This window comes from Megascapheus bottae, chromosome 27 (assembly GCF_031878675.1).
Source record: "Megascapheus bottae isolate mThoBot1 chromosome 27, mThoBot2.hap1, whole genome shotgun sequence".
Taxonomy (NCBI): domain Eukaryota; kingdom Metazoa; phylum Chordata; class Mammalia; order Rodentia; family Geomyidae; genus Megascapheus; species Megascapheus bottae.
This window is the reverse complement of record NC_143535.1, coordinates 6,100,574-6,117,813: the sequence shown is the minus strand read 5'-3', so window position 1 is coordinate 6,117,813 and position 17,240 is coordinate 6,100,574. Positions and strand designations below refer to the sequence as shown.

At 43.3% G+C, this 17,240-nt stretch overlaps 1 protein-coding gene across 2 annotated transcripts in view; it reads left to right on the top strand.

Moving 5' to 3' along the window:
• The window catches only part of Pafah1b2 (platelet activating factor acetylhydrolase 1b catalytic subunit 2), a 32,563-nt gene extending 15,610 nt beyond the window's left edge, over nucleotides 1-16,953 (top strand). The window contains exons 1-6 of one of the 2 annotated variants that reach the window (XM_090319448.1): nucleotides 264-391; nucleotides 10,139-10,226; nucleotides 11,558-11,647; nucleotides 12,530-12,646; nucleotides 14,671-14,793; nucleotides 15,723-16,953. In XM_090319448.1, coding sequence (XP_090175574.1) covers nucleotides 10,146-10,226; nucleotides 11,558-11,647; nucleotides 12,530-12,646; nucleotides 14,671-14,793; nucleotides 15,723-16,001 — 690 coding nt within the window. In that variant the 5' untranslated portion in view covers nucleotides 264-391; nucleotides 10,139-10,145 and the 3' untranslated portion in view covers nucleotides 16,002-16,953. Of the gene's footprint in view, nucleotides 1-263; nucleotides 392-10,138; nucleotides 10,227-11,557; nucleotides 11,648-12,529; nucleotides 12,647-14,670; nucleotides 14,794-15,722 lie in introns of those variants that run through there. The other variant, XM_090319447.1, reaches the window with a different exon arrangement.
• The last annotated feature ends 287 nt before the right edge of the window (nucleotides 16,954-17,240 follow it).

Sequence of the window (17,240 nt, the reverse complement as noted above, 5' to 3'; positions counted from 1 at the left end):
CACCGACTCCGGGGATGCAGCTGCAGGAACGGCAGAGATCCCGAGTCGCTCAGACTACCTGCAGGAGCGAGAGAGGGAAGGAAGCGGGGACAGCTGGCGGGCGGGCGGGGCGGGCGCCACACCTGGGCACCAGCCCCCAGCACCCGCCCAGCCAGCGTGAAAGTGAGGAGAGACGGCGCCGCCACGCCGCGGCGGGGCCGGCGGCGGCGGGGCGGGACTTCCGGAAGTCATCTGCCTGAGTGGCAGGAGAACCGGAAGTGGAGGCGCTGCTGCTGGTGCTGGGGCCCGAGGAGGGACGCGCCGGAGCGGGGCCGCCGGGACTGAGCGAACGACAGACGCGCCACCCGCCGACGCCGCAGCCTCTTGGGGCCCGCACGGACCCTCTCCCTGTGTGAGTGCATCCAGGGGGGCGAGGACCCCGGGGTTCCTGGGTCAGGGCGGGAAGGGACCGCGAGGTGTTATTGTGAGAGGCCCGCGGCCTCCCCTCCCCCACCCGCGGCCCCTCCCCCGCGCCATCACCCGGGCGGCCCTCGGGGGGCCTCGCGCCGGCCTCCTCCGCAGCCCGGCCGGCCGGCGCCTCGGGCCTCCTTCCCAGTCTCCATCCCCGAGCCTGGCGACTCTTCTCAGCGGCGCTCTTCCTCGTGGAGGAGCGCGGCGGGGCGCCGCGCCCTGCCCTCCCCTCCCCTCTCCCCTCCCCTCCCCCGATTGGGCCTCTGCGCACCCCAGCTCCAGGAGCCCGGGTGTTTGCGCCCGCCTGCGGGGGCTCCTCCTGCCTCCATCCCGGAGGGGGCACCTCTGCGTCTTCTCTCTCCCAGCGCTTTTTTCAGTCACAAACCCGTGCGTGTGTGTGTGTGTGTGTGTGTGTCTGTCTGTCGGTCGGTCGGTCTGTGCCTGCGCGCGCGCTGCTGTGCCCTCTCTCCCTCCTTCTCCTGTTGAGAATTTCCTGCTCTTTAGAAACTTCGGTGACCGCCTTCCAGATCCATGTCAGGACCCCACCGCCTTTTGGAAATGAGGCCCAGAGAGACACCTGCCTTGCTCGGTATCAAGTAGCGGACCCACCCCGTCCATGGGTTCCGGGGTTTGCTTCGTTTTCCGCGCTGGAGATGGAACCCAGGCGCTTGCGCGTACTGTGCACCAGGGTCTTCCACTGAACCGCATCCGGTCCTATTTTTTTAGACAGGATCCTGTTAGGAAGCTCAGACAACTTTTTCACTCGCCTGGGCTGACCTTGAACTCTTTATCCTCTTGCTGAATGCCTTCGACATACTGGAATTACAGGAGTGTAACCATGCCCAAGTGGATAGATTTTTCCCGAGTGTCTTCCCCCATCCGAGCCGCGTCCATTTACTGGGTCAGAGACTTTGTGGCCCACACATAAATTGAGTCGTTGTAGGGTACTCGGGTTTTTTTTGTTTGTTTTCCTTAGTTCCTAGGTCAACGTTGGATTTCAAAACTTACAAACCTTAAGAAGAGCAACCCTTGAAGCTCCCACCTCTATTGAGAAAGGAAAGACCACGTGGAACAGAGGAATTCATTTAATACAGCTTTAAATCAGGCAGAGGTTGAGTGTGAGGTAAAGGTATGGAGGAGACAAGATACAGAGGGTCTTGATTGATTGCCCTTTTCTATTCTTCGTCTGGTCCTGTGATCTGACATAAAGATTGCCTCCTTGTGGGGGAGCAGGGGAGGAAATCATTGTGCATTAATTTCTTGGCTAGGGCATTTGATAATAAATAATGGATGTGCCAGACCCTGGTGATCCACCCACTAGCTAGTGAGGCAAGGTAGTCCCTGCCAACTCTGGTCCCAGCAAAATGAGGAGTCCTGAGGTCTGAGAGGAATCCTAAATTAATTCTTATCTCATTGTTCTCCATTGGTTTCGTGGTTTAAATTTAGCTCAACTTAAAAATCCAGTTGAGCTGGATGTGGTTCATGCCTGTTATCCTAGCTACTCAGGAGGCTGAGATCCTGGGGATCACCATTCAAAGCCAGCCCAAGCACTAAAGTCTGGCCTGAGCAGTGTCCCTGAGCTCTTCAGCTCAAGGCTACCACCCTACCCCTTGAGCCACATCCCCACTTCCCATTTTCTAGAGGTTAATTGGAGATGAGAGACTCACATTCTTTAGTTCCCTGGGCTGACTTTGAACTGAGGTCCTCAGATCTCAGCTTCCTGAGTAGCTAGAATTACAGGCATGAGCCACCACACCTGGCTGTGAGACTCTTATCTCCAGTTAATCACTAGAAAACCAGAAATGGCACTGTGGCTCAAGAGGTAAGACAGTAGCCTTGAGCTGAAGATCTCAGGAACCAGGCTCAGGCCTAGAGTTCAAGTACCACCACCACCAACAACAAAATCCAGTTGAGCTTGAGAATATATTCTATATATTGTGTGTGAGGGGAAACTCTTGGGACTTGATCTCAGGGCACTGAACATAGGCACTGCCCTTGATCTTTTGTGTTCAAGACTAGAGCACTAACACTTGAGCCACACCTTCACTTCTGACTTTTTGGTGTTTGATTGGAGCTGAGAGTCTCTCAGCCCTGGCCAGCTTCAAATCTCCATCCCAACCTCCTGAGTAGGTAGGTGCTTTCTCAAGGCTGGTGCTCTACCGTTTCCAACTTTTTTCTAAGTATGTGGTACTGAGGAATCGAACCAGGGTCTTCATGCATGCCAAGCAAGCACTCTACCACTAGGCCAAACTCCCCGCCCTAATAATTCTTTTTGAAGCTGTTTCCTCCACTACTGATACTATAATCATCTGAAAATTTAAATATATTGTCATAATCCATATTAAGGAGAGAAAATAGAAAAGGCAGGGAAAATATGAACATTGCTTATTCTTCCTGAAGAACTCATTTTGACCAACAGTTAAAATTGCTTCTCCTGGAGTGGTGGAGGACCTCAAGAGGTGTGGAAACACAGTAGAGGAAGTGTACAAGAGCAAACAACTTTTTGAGTTCAAACCCTAGTATTAAAAAAAAAATTACTTCTCTGGAGCAAGTCTGTCTTGGAAATGAACAAAACTTTTGTCTTTCAGCTTGGTTTTGTTTTTTAACAACAGACTGAGTTTGCTTTTAATAACTTGTGAATCAGTAAGGTAAAATGGAACAAACCAATTCCCTCTGTGTTGGTACATGGTTTTGTGTCTTGTGTGATGCTGGGGATTGAATCCAGAGCCACAATTTTTGAGTGCTCTCTCACTGAGGTATACTAGAAGCTCTCTCTTATTTTATTTTATTTTATATTATTATTATTTTTTTTTTTTTTTGTCAGTCATGGGCTTGAGCTCAGGGCCTGAGCATTGTCCTTGGGCTTTCTCAAGGTTAGAGCTCTACCACTTGAGCCTCAGCACCATTTCTGGCTTTTTTCTATGTATGTGGTACCGAGGAATTGAATCCAGGTCTTCGTGCATGCTAGGCAAGCACTCTACCACTAGGCCAAACTCCCGACTCCCAGCCCCTCTCTTCCCTTTTAAATAGTTTTTGTTGCAGTTTTATTGGTCTGAGGATTTTTGTATTACGGAATAGTCCTTTACCTGGGACAGAAGTCCCACTCTGATTTTTATGGTATACTACAAAAGATTCCTATGGATAGCACCTGATTATTTATTCATTTTTGTTTGTTTTGTAGTAACATAGTCCCAAAGTTGAATCCAAATTGAATAATCCTCTTGGTTCTGCATTTCTAGTCTGTTTTTTTTTTTTTTTGCAAGTACCGGGACTTGAATTCAGGACCTCTTACTCAGCTCTCTTGCTCATGGCTGGTACATTATCATCTTCTGAGCCTAGCCCAGCATTTTGCTGGTTAGTTGGAAATTGGATCTTGCAGACTTTTCTGTCTCAGTGGGCTTAGAACCTCAGTCCTCCAGGTCTCAGCCTCCTGCATAACCAGGATTATGAGTTACCAGAGCTGGGCTTCTAGCTTGATTGTTAAAGAAGAGAATACATGGACTGTGGCTCAGTTTTCTTTTTTGGATGTTTAAAACTGTTACCACTTTAAAAGTTATAGACATTGGTGAAACCATGAAAGTTACTTTGTATTGCTAAGGTTTTTTTTTTTTTTTTCCTTTTGGATTAGGGAAACATAAAAGCCAAGGGTCTGAGACACAAAGAAACAATTTTTTACTCAGGAAGGGTGACCTTGCATTCATAGATGAAGAGAATAAACAGATGACCAAATTGGTGGTATTTTTGTTTCCCAGTTGTTGTTGTTTGTTTGTTTGTTTGTTTTTTGCCAGTCCTGGATCTTGAACTTGGAACCTGAGCACTGTCCTTGGGCATTCTCAAGGCTAGCATTCTATCACTTGAGCCACAGCACCATTTCCGGCTTTTTTTTTTTTTTTTTTTTTTTGCATACGTGGTACCAAGGAACCCTGGTCTTTGTGCATGCTAGGCAAGCACTCTTACCATTAGGCCAAACTCCCAGCCCTGTTTCCCAGTTTTAATTGCCTTTAGCTTTATTTATTTATTTTTTGGCCTAAACTGAGGTTTGGACTCAGGATCTCTGCTTGCTTGACTAGTGAATGCTCTGTTACTTAAGCAGTGCCTCCAGCCTAGCTTTTGCTGTTGTGTGTGTGGATGTATGTTTGTAGGCATGTATGTATGTAGGTTCAGCAATGGAACTTGAACTCAGGCCCTGGGCACTTTCCTTGAACTCTTTTGCTCAAGTGGAGCCACAGCTCCACTTTCGACTTCCTGAGTTGCTAATTTGAGGCAAGAGTCTCAGACTTTTCTCCTTGACCTAGCTTTGAACCTTCACCCTCAGATCTTAGCTTCTTGAGTAGCTAGGATCACAGATGTGTGCATAGTGTGCTGTCTGTTTTAGAGATAAATGTTTGCAGACTTTTCTGCCCCAACTGGCTTCAGATCTTATCCTCCACATCTCAGCCTCCTGAGTGGCTAGAATTACAGACAGGAGGCACTTAACTTTTTTTTTTTAACCATTGAAGAACGTTAGTATTCAGATGAAAGTAATTCTCTCGAGTTGAAAATGCCATCAAAAATAGGTATGTGATAATAAAAAATAGCTATGTGAAATAACTTGGTAAACTAACTTATAGTTTCTTTATCCATTTCTCTATGAAATGTAATATCCTTTGTTGAAGAGTAATAGGCTTTGGTTTGCTCAATGGCAATAAATTAGGGTTAGGTATTATTTCACTGGTAGAGTACTTGCCTGGCATGTTTGATCCTCAAACAACCCCTCCCATTCTTGTGCCTGTGTGCACACATGGATACACAGAAGGAAGAAGGAAAGAAAGACCCTAAGCAACAATGAATATGATTGATTGAGTATCCTTAATCCAAAATTGCTCTGATATACATATTGTGTGTGTGTGTATTTTTTTTTTTTTTTGCGCCAGTCCTGGGTCTTGAACTCAGTGCTTAGGCACTGTCCTTGGGCTTTCTCAAGATTAGTTCTCTACCCCTTGAGCCACAGCACCACTTCTGCCTTTTTCTATGTATGTAGTACTGTGGAATTGAACCTAGGGCTTCGTGCATGCTAGGCAAGCACTCTATCCCTAGACCACGCTCTCGGCCCTGATGTATATTTTTTTTAAACCATCATAATATCGCATGTGGAAACAGCCATACTTGACTTCTTCATAGGACAGATCATAGTCAAAATACAAGAGCACTAGCAACATTGTATAAAAATACTACTGGGCTATCTAAAGTACACATGAAGCATAAGTGAATTTCATGTCTTGGCTTGTTCCTATCCTCAGGGTACTTCACTGTAGACATTCTGAAATCCAAAATATTCCAGGTAACCATATCCAACTTGTACATCTCTTTAGTTTCAAATTCCACCCCTCCTATGTAATCCGCTCTTGGTACCAGGGAAAAGATTCATTAGCTATGATTGTAATTTGATTTAAATAATAAAGTTACTAGCACAGGGTCTTACAAATTGTGAGTTTTTAATAAATATTGCTATTTTGGATTAACTGTCTGAGGGATGAATTTTGAAAAGTCCATGTCTGTAATTAGTTTGTAGATCTAAAAAGATGTTAAAGTCTATATAGATCATTGGTCTTGAAAGTGAAACACATATCCTCTGGAATATGTATGATCCTTTGGGATTTAAAAGAAAAAAGCCAGGCACCAGTAGCTCCACATCTGTAATCCTACCTACTCAGAAGGCAGAGATCTGAGGATCACAGTTTGAAGCTAGTTCAGATAGGAAAGCCTGAGGCAAGCACTCTACCACTAGGCCAAACTTCCAGCCTACCCTGGTTCCAGTTAACCAGCAAAAAGAGGTGCTGTGGCTCAAGTGTTAAAGTGATAGATAGCCTTGAGCACAAAAGCTCCAGGACCAGCATACACACATCAAAAAAAAAAAAAATAGAACTTTTTGAACTTATTATTTTTTCCCGTGAAGGGGCTTGAACTCAGGGCTTGGGTGCTGTCCCTAAGCTCTTTTGCTCAGGCTGGCACACTACCACTTTGAGCCACAGCATCACTTCTGGTTTTCTGGTAGTTAACTGGAGATAGATCTCATGGACTTCCCTGCTTCAAACCATGATTTTCAGATCTCCGCCTCCTGAGTCACTAGGATTATAAGCATGAACTTATTACTATTATTATTATTATATATTTTGGCCGGTCCTGGGGCTTAAAGCCAGGTCTGGGTGCTGTCCCTGAGATTCTTTATTTTTTTTTATTTTTTATTTTTGCCAGTCCTGGGCTTTGGCTCAGGGCCTGAGCACTGTCCTTGGACTTTCTCAAGGCTAGAGCTCTACCACTTGTGCCTCAGCACCACTTCCGGCTTTTTTGTATGTATGTGGTAGCAAGGAATCGAACCCGGGTCTTTGTGCATGCTAGGCAAGCACTTGAACCACTAGGCCAAACTCCCAGCCCCCTGAGATTCTTTTTGCTTAATAGCACTCTACCAGTTGAGCCACAGCACCACATCTGGCTTTTTCTGTTTATGTGGTACTGAGGAATGAAGCCCGAGGCTTCATGCATGCTAGGCGCACACTACTGCTAAGCCACATTTCCAGCCCTGAACTTACATTTTAATCTAAAAGAAAAATAACATACATAGTAACAGTGAGTTACATATTTATATACCATTATTTGTATATTGGGATGTACTTCAAGAATTCTATTGTGTTGAAATGGGGCTCAGTTGGTAGAGCACTAGCCAGTAAGTGAAAGCAACAGGTACCCAGTTAAAGTTCCTTGATCTAAAAAAGAAGAATTCTGAAACATTCAAGTGTTTGGACCCCTTTGTCTTTGCTCATATGCTTGAATTCCCTTTACGTTGTTCTGTTATGTACTCACCTAACTTTTTGGGGGTGGGGGTGGTGGTCATGGCCCTACCTCTGGGCCTAGGTGTTGTCCCTGAGCTCTTCAGCTCAAGGCTACTGCTCTACCCCTTGAGCACAGCCCCACTTCCCCTTTTCTAGTGATTAATTGGAGATAAGAGTCGCAAATTCTTTAGTGCCCTGGCTGGCTTTGAACTACGATCATCAGATTTCAGCAGTTTATCTTAGTGTGCTGTGGGAGTGCAACTAAATAGTAAGATTGACACTTAGCATGCTTGGATTCATTCTCCAGCACCTCTACTCCCAGACTGGGGTGTATAAAAACCTCATGGACTTTTCTACCTGGGCTGCCTTTGAACCTTGGTCTTTGTCTCTCCACCTCCTGAGTTGCTAGGGTTACAGGCTTGAACTACCTGTACTCAGGTTGCTCTTAGTTTTTGTTTTCAGGGTTTTATGTTTTGTTTTTTAAATCTTATTTATATGTACTTATATCTCACTCTCTATCCACTGGCCTTCTTTGTTGGCTTAGGTCATGTAGCCTAAACATGTATCTTTTTCAGATAGTCTTTGGGTACTTGAGACAGCTGTTTATATCCTTTATTTTCCTTCTCTAGTTTCACTTTAGGTTGTAAACATAGCTCTTTTCTTTCAGTCTTGCCTTATATGAAAAGTTTTCAAATTGCCAGCTATTTTGACTCCTTTTCTGAGACATCCTCCAGTTTATCAAAATTCTTTCATGTCTTTGATCAAGATCTAAATATTAATACCACCCCAAGTGATATATTTTTAAGAACAGTAATGAAGTTGAAAAAATAATTTGTCTTAAATGATGAAGTGTATTTTAACATTTTTTTTTTTCAGTAATAGGATTTGAACTCAGGGCTTCATGCTTGTTCAGCTGGCACGACCACTTGAGCCACAATTCTAGCCTGGCTTTTTGCTGGTTGATTTCTTACGGGCTTTTCTGCCTTGGCTGCCTTCAAACCCTACTCCTCTACTAGTTTGGATGTTTGTTTTTATTGTTACTGGGTATTGAATTCAGATCTTCTCAGTTGGTAGATAGATACTCTGTCACCTGAGCCATACAACCACTCCTTTTTACCTTGTTCCTTTTCAAGATAATGTCTAGTGTTTTGTTTTTGTTTGTTGCCTAAAATCCTTCTGTAGTAGCAGCAGCTGTTGCTGCTCCTCCTGCTCCTCTTCTTCCTCTTCTTTTTGCCAGTCCTAGGGCTTGAACTCAGGGCCTGAGCACTGTCCTTGGGCTTTCTCAAGGCTAGAGCTCTACCACTTGAACCAGAGCACTACTTGCAGCTTTTTCTGTGTATGTGGTACTGGGGAATTGAACCCAGAGCTTCATGCATGCTAGGCAAGCACTCTACCATTAAGCCACACTTCTGGCCCAAACTTGTAGTAATTCTTCAGTGTATAACTAAAGCAGCCTAAAAGGCAGTGATGTAGATTTCATTGTGCTGTAAATATTGTATCTCTTGGTGTGATTTGGTACTTGCCATAAATGACATATCCTGAGATACTAAGAATAAAATGTAACCAGGTACTGGTAGTCTACACTTGTAATCCTAGCTATTCAGGAAGCTGATAACCAGAGGATAACATTTTTAAAAAGTCCATGAGACTCCTCCAAAATAATCAGCAAAAAGCAAGGTGGGTGGCTCATTCAGTAGCATATCAGTCAAGCAAGTAAGTTTGAGCCCTGGGTTTAAATCCCAGAAGAATGCTTAAGAGGATATTTTATACTACATCTTAGCTAAAGGACTAAGACCTTTATGGAGCATATGTTTAAAATGTGATTCACTGGCTGGAGCATGGTGTCTCATGCTTGTTATCCTAGCTAGCTACTCAGGAGGTTGAGATCTGAGAATCGGGGTTCTAAGCCAGCCAGAGCAGGAATGTCCATGAGACTAATTTCTCTTACTACCAAAAATGCCAGAAGTGGAGATGTGGATGAAGTGATAGAATGCTAGCCTTGAGCAAAAAAAAAGCTTAGGGGCAGCACCCAGGCCCTGAGTCCAAATGCCAGGATTGGGGGTTAGGGAGAAAGAGGGATATGTGGTTTTCTTTTCTTTTTTTCTCTTTAGGTCATGGGGCTTGAAGTCTGAGCCTGGGCACTGTCCCTGGAGGCAAGAGTCTCATAGACTTTAGTGCCTGGGCTGGCTTTGAACTGAGATCCTTAAAGCTCAGCCTCCTGAGTAGCTAGGTTTACTTTTCTTAAGTGATACTCAAACCTGTGTAGAACTTTATTGATACTGTATTTTTGGTATTTAATATTTAAGCAACCAGGGGCCAGGAGTTGTGGGGCTAGGGATAGACTGCTTGCCTAGCATGCACAAAGATCTGGGTTTGATTCTTTGGTACTGTATGCTTAGAAATAAAGCTGGAAGTGGAGCTGTGGTTCAGGTGGTAGGGCACTAGCCTTGGGGAAAGCCCAAGAACAATGCTCAGGCCCTGAGTTCAAGCCCTAGGACTGGCAAAAAAAAAAAAATTAAGCTGGGCTTGGTGGTTCACGCCTATAATCTTAGCTACTTAGTAGGCTGAGATCTGGGGATCATGGTTCAGAGCCAGCCTGGGCACTAAAGAACTTGAGGCTCTTATCTCCAATTAATCACTATGGATTGGGCGGTAGCCTTGAGCTGAAAAGTTCAGGGATAGTGCTCAGGCCCAGAATGTAAGCCCCATGACTGGCCCCTCCCCCCCAACAAAAAAACCCATTAAGCTGCTTTATATGTCCTAAATTTATCTCTGTTGAAAATTTATCTTTTTAGGCAAAATTCATAGTGGAACTGACATGAACTATTTTAGGTAGTGTGCATTCCTGTTAATAAATGAAATATGACATTCTTTCTCAGGTATAGAATGAGCCAAGGAGACTCAAACCCAGCAGCTATCCCACATGCAGCAGAAGATATTCAAGGTGATGACAGATGGATGTCTCAGGTAAAGAAAGTGTCTCTCTCCATCTCTCTGTCTATCTCTATATATATACAAACATATACATATACATATATATATATCACATGGAGTGAGTCTTATTTTGATATTCAAAAATAATGTTCTAAATTACAAAAGTCTCATGTAACAAGTTATCTCATCATCAGTGTGCCATTGGATCTGAAGGATCGTAACGTTATTTAAAAGGTTTTATATTGCACATATAGCCCATCAAGTTCTTACCTGTAGACACTGCCAGGAATATGTGTGAGTCTGTACCTGATAATCAAGTGGAAGGGCACCTGCCTAGTGAGTGCAAAGTCCCAGATTCAATCTGTAGTACTGTCAGAGTAACTAATTGAACAACCAGATTTTTTGACAAGGTTCCAAATGATAAGCTAGATTTCTTCAGTGGTAGATCTATTGAAGAATGTTTTGATAACATGGTAACTGTCCTCTGATAATATTAAAGGGTAGCAATATCCTTGATGACAGTCAAATACAATGCAATTTCTCCTTAAATTTGAAATTTTGTATTAATCAGCGAATCTCAGCGATTGTGGTTAAAGATGATCTTTTGGGGTGGGGGGCAGAGGGGTGTTGTTTGTAGAGCTTGAACTCAGGGCCTGGATATTATCCCTGAGCCTCTTTATGCTCACAGCAACTTCTCTACTACTTGAGCCACAGAGACATTTCCAGCTTTTTGAGTAGTTTATTGAAGATAAGAGTCTCACAGGGACTTTTCTGCCCAGGCTGGCTTCGAACCGCAATCCTCAGATCTTGATTAGCTAAGATTAGAAGTTTGAGCCACCAGCACTGGCGACAGTTGTCCTTTCTAAGCCAAGACATCTCATAGGAAAGAAATACCATCACTTACCCCCTTCACACAGAACTGGTGCTTGCACTCGGGCCTTGAGCTCTTACTTGGCACTCTAACACTTGAGCCACAGTTCCACCTCTGTCCTTTTGTTGGTTTATTGGAGTTGACCATCATGGACTTTACTGTGCAAGTTGATTTCTTTTTTTTTTTGCCAGTCCTGGGCTTGAGCTCAGGGCCTGAGCACTGTCCTTGGACTTTCTCAAGGCTAGAGCTCTACCACTTGAGCCTCAGCACCACTTCTGGCTTTTTTTCTATGTATGTGGTACCGAGGTATCGAACCCGGGTCTTCATGCATGCTAGGCAAGCACTTTAACCACTAGGCCAAACTCCCGGCCCTGCAAGTTGATTTCTAACTTCCATCCTTAGATCTCTGGCTTCTAGTAACTAGGTTTACAGGTGTGAGCCACCAGCACCCATCTAGAAATACCACTTTCTAACTTTCCTTTATTTACACCAGCACAATAGATTCGTCCTGGACTGTAAAGACAAAGAGCCTGATGTCCTGTTTGTGGGAGACTCCATGATACAGTTAATGCAGCAGTATGAGGTAAGGAGGGATGGAGGTTATAGGTGGTTTTTGTTAAAAGTAAATGTCCAGTAGTGACTAACAGACTTTCATTCTGAGCTGCATTGTGGAGTCCTTCACAATTCATAGATGCTCTAGTTCAAAGTAGACAGGAGAGTAGACCTACCTGGTGGAGTTCTTTGTGCCACCAAGCACAGGGAAACAAAAAACAGGGTTGTTTGTAACTAGATAGACTTTGTCATCTGGTTTCAAAGAAATTTGGTATTGTCTGTTTATATATCCTAGTGGCGATTTTTTAAATTTATATTTGCTTTATTTATGTTTGAGTAATGATTCTCATTTCTTGCCAGTCTTGGGGCTTGAACTCAGGGCCTGAGTACTGTCCTTGGGCTTTCTCAAAGCTAGAGCTCTGTCATTTGAGCTGTAGCACCACTTCCAACTTTTTCTGCATATGTGGTACTGAGAAATTGAACCGGGGTCTTCGTGTATGCTTGGCAAGCACTCTGCCACTAAACCACGCTTCCAGCGCGAATATATGTGTATATATATATGACATTTATATATTTTTTTTTCAGCTCAGGGCTGCTGCCCTACCCCTTGAGCCACAGTGCCCCTTCTAGTTTTCTAGTGGTTAACTGAAGATAAGAGTCTCACAGACTTTAGTGCCCAGGCTGGCTTTGAACTGCAATCCTCAGATTTCAGCCTCCTGGTAGCTAGGATTACAGGTGTGAGCCACCACATCCAGCTGTGACTCAATTAGGAACTCAATTAGAGTAGTGAATGCACATAACCCTGAGTGTTATATTTGAGTGAAGAAATGGGAATACTTAGATGCGTCACAATACATTTAAAGGATTTTATTCTCTGGTTTTTATCTTAACTAAATGAAGTTTTTCTCGGTAGATATGGCGAGAACTTTTTTCCCCACTTCATGCACTTAATTTTGGAATTGGAGGAGACACGACAAGACACGTTCTGTGGAGACTAAAGAATGGAGAATTGGAGAATATTAAACCTAAGGTGAGGGGCTGGGGCTTCGGGTTTAAATTCCAGTGCCGCCAAAAATAGTCCTAAGGGGAAATGAAACTTATTTTTAAGACTATCCTTGCCGGGCATGGTGGCTCAGATCTGAGGATCGCAGTTCTAAGCCAGCTGGGGCACTAAAGAACAAGAGACTCATCTACAATTAAACACTAGAAAATGGGAAGTGGGGCTGTGGCTCCAGGGAAAGGGTCATAGCCTTGAGCTGAAGAGTTCAGGGACAATGCCCAGGCCGGGGTTGGGCAGTAGCCTTGAGCTAAAGAGCTCAAGGACAGTGCCCAGGCACAGAGTTCAAGCCCCCCAAAAAAGAATATCCTTAATCTTAAAGTTTTACTTCTTTTTTTTTTTTTTTTTTTGCCAGTCTGGCTTAAGCCCAGGGCCTGATCACTGTCCTTGGGTTTTCTCAAGGCTAGAGCCTACCACTTGAACCACAACACCACTTCTGGCTTTTTTCTACATATGTGGTACCAAGGAATTGAACCTAGGTCTTTGTGCATGCCAGGCAAACACTCTACCACTAGGCCAAACTCCCTGCAGGAGTTTTTTTGTTTGTTTGTTTGTTTTTAATGTTTGGAAGTAGTTAGAAAAAAAGTCACTACTTTAAAGCACTGCTTTACTCCCTGATACCTATTGTATGTGATACCATCAATATATTTTTTATTTATTTTTTTTATTTTTTTTTGCCAGTCCTAGGGCTTGAACTAGGCCTGGGCACTATCCTTGGACACCTTTTGTTCAAGGCTAGCACTGTGCCACTTGAGCCACATCACCACTTCCAGCCTTTTCTGAGTATGTGGTACCGAGGAATTGAACCTAGGGCTTTGTGCATGCTAAGCAAGCACTCTACCACTAAGCTACACTCCCAGTCCCATTTCTTCTTTTTTTTTTTATGCCCTTTCCTTGAGCTTCCTTTTGCTCAAGACTAGCACTATACCACCTACACCACCACACCACTTCTATATTTTTTGTTAATTGACTTCAGATAGGAGTCTTACGGACTTACCTGTCAGGGCTGCCTTCAAACTATTATTTTCAAATCTCAGTCTCCTACGTACCCAGCTTTTTCATATCTTAAGAATGCTCAAGGCCAAGAGTTTGGCCTAGTGGTAGAGTGCTTGCCTAGCATGTACAAAGACCCAGGTTCGATTACTCGGTACCACATACATGGAAAAAGCTGGAAGTAGTGCTGGGGCTCAAGTGGTAGAGTGCTAGCCTTGAGAAAGCCCAAGGACAGTGCTCAGGCTCTGAGCTCAAGGCCAGACTGGCAAAAACAAAAAGAATGTTCAAGGGAGCCAGGTGTGGTGGCTCACACCTGTAACCCTAGCTATTTAGGAAGCTGAGATCTGAAGATCACAGTTCAAAGCCAGCCCAAGCACTAAAGAAACATAAGGCTCTTATCTCCAGTTAACCTCTAGAAAATAGAAGTGGCACTGTGACTCCAGGGATAGGGCAATAGCCTTGAGCTGAAGAGCTCAGGGACAACGCCCAGGCCCAGAGTTCAAGACCCATGACCCACAAAAAAAAAAAAAAAGGAATGTTGAAGGGGCTGGTAATGTGGTTTAATGGTAGAGTGCTTGCCTAACATATATGAAGTCCTGGATTTGGTTCCTCATTACCACATAAACAAAAGCCAGAAGTAGTACTATAACTTAAGTGATAGAGCCCTAGTCTTAAGCACTGAATGGCTCAGGGACAGCATCCAGGCCCAGATTTCAAGCCCCAAGACTGGTTAAAAAAAAAAAGTATTCAGAAACATTTTGGGCTTGTCAGATTTTCCAAGGTGAACTTCCAATTCTATGATGATAGAATTCTTCCTTCCTAATGTAATTGCAGCATTTAAATATTAATATGCTTGTAATTTATTCTGATATATGATAGGAGGCATAAATCAGTGTTTTAGAGTAGGTGTCCAGTTAGTTATCTAATACCATTGAAGAAATTCACCTTGTGTTGTTTGAGTCTTGAAATAAGATTTTCCCCTTTAATTCTTACCTTCACTATAGGTCATTGTTGTCTGGGTAGGAACAAACAACCATGAAAATACAGCAGAAGAGGTAGCAGGTGGAATTGAGGCCATTGTACAACTTATCAACACCAGGCAGCCACAGGCCAAAATCATTGTATTGGTAAGTTGTCTTTGATGGGTGGAAACTTACAAAATCTTCAGGTGATGCAGTTTGATACTTCTGTTTACTTTTCTTTGTGAACTTGGGGCCTCATGCTCTCAATGATGATAGTAGATAAGGTGTCTGGGATGAGAAACTAGGGATATATAATAAACAGAGCACAGAAGCCAGCGCGGTGACTCATGCCTATAAACCTAGCTACTCAGGAGGCTGAGATCTGAGGATCAAGGTTCAAAAAGCCAGCCTGGGTAGGAAAGTCTGTGTGACTCTTATCTCCGGTTATCCACCACAAAATCAGAGGTGGCTCTGTGGCCCAAGTGGTAGGCGGTAGGCTTGAGCTGAAGAGCTCAGGGACAATGCCCTGGCCGAGAGTTCAAGCCCCACAGCTGACCAAAAGAAAACAAAAGAATAATCAGGTTTGATTCTGAACTGCAAGTTTAGAATATTCTCATGCACTAGGAAGAGATCTGGGCTAAAATATTCAGAGTGGAAATAGGCAGAAGACAGATCCTGAAGAATACCGACTATAAGGGGACAGGAAGAGAATCACATGAAGAAACTTAAGAACTGATCAGCTTTCTATAAAACCAGTCTAGTCCAGCCACATGGCAGTGGCTCATATATGTAATTCTAAAGATGTTGAGATTCAGAGGACTGCAGTTCAAAGCTAGTCTAAGCAGAAAAGTTCACCAGACTCTATCTCCAAGTACACAGCAAAAAGGAAGACTGAAGGAATGAATTTTTCAAGTGGTAGAACAACAGCCAAACAAGCAAATGTGAAACCCTGAGTTCAAAGCTCATTACTACAAAACAAAAAGAAATCTAGTTGAGTGTTTTAGAAATCAGTATTAAAAAGTGTCAAATATATCAAACTCTGCAGGAATAAGTGAATGTCCTTCTCATTTAGTATCTTCTCTGCTCTGTACCAGGGTTTATTGCCTCGAGGTGAGAAGCCCAACCCTTTGAGGCAAAAGAATGCCAAGGTGAACCAACTTCTCAAGGTTTCACTGCCGAAGCTTGCTAACGTGCAGCTCCTGGATACAGATGGGGGCTTCGTTCACTCGGACGGTGCCATCTCCTGCCACGACATGTTTGATTTTCTGCATCTCACAGGAGGGGGCTACGCAAAGATCTGCAAGCCCCTTCATGAACTGATCATGCAATTGCTGGAGGAAACACCTGAAGAGAAACAAACCACCATTGCCTGACCAGCTCCTGTCAGTGTTCACAACCTCCCAGCTTCCTCAGATCAGTTATGTCACTGGCACTACAGAATCCTCTTTCTTAAGGCACTTTGCATTGTAGAATGTTCCCAGATGCTTACATCTAGTGTTTGAAAGGGAAGAGGGTTTTAAATTGGTCCTGTATATAGAAGGTTTGTTTGACCCAATAGAAAAATTAGCCAAGGAAGACTTTAAATTAATTTCAAACCACAAAGTGACTTTTTTGTTGTATATGTGACATATTCATTGAATTATTACTGTTCTGTTCTTCCCAGGACATCATCAAGCCTAAGTACTACATAATATGAAGGTTCTTTTCTTGGCCTTTTTTTCTGTAGATTATGTCATATGTAATCATCAGAATCACAACTACTTGGCTTTAAAGTACATGTCTTTTCCAGTTTTTAAGGTCTGTAATTTAGCCTTTTGTTTTTATTTTGTTTTGCTCATGTGTATCCTCAGTATTTTCTTAACATATGGCATCAGATTAAATATGCTCATCCCTCAAATCTGGGAGAAGCTATAATTTCCAGTGAATTTGTTCCTCTCAGTCTTTCCCATGCTTAGCAGTGAGAAACAGGTTTTGTCCCCTTTGGGGAACTTTTGGAGGGTATTATGTATATGCTGCTGAATATCATGTCTATAATAGACCCATGCATGCAGCCTTTTCGCTCCTTTTCCCCTCACTTTTTTTTGTTTTTTCCTTATAAAGGGGTCCTTATTGGCATTATAAGCACTAGGAGCTTTGTTGCTGGAAGTGTAAGCCCTAGCCAGCTACTCATGATGATATTACTGATGTGTCTTGTTCTTGTGTGGTGTTTTGTGCTGTAGAGTCTGTGTGGTGGTATCCATATTCACGAGTTCTGGTTTGTTTTCCCAGTACAACCTCTTAGAGCCTCCTTTACTCAAATAAATCAGAACTCTATTTCTCATTCCATAGCAACTAACATTGTATTTTATAGTATCAAGATATGTATATATATATATATAATACATATTATATATATATATTTAGTTTTGTTTGTTTTCCTTTTGCAATGCTGAGGATCAAACAGAGGGCCTAGTACTTACCAGGCAAACACTGTACAATTGAGTTATACTCACAACCCTATTTTTTTTCTTTAATTAGCTTAGCTCTTGATTTAGTATTAAAAAAAAAAAAGAGTTGGCTTTTTCCATGGAGAAACAATGAAGCTATTCTCAGAATAGACATTGTGCCTGTAT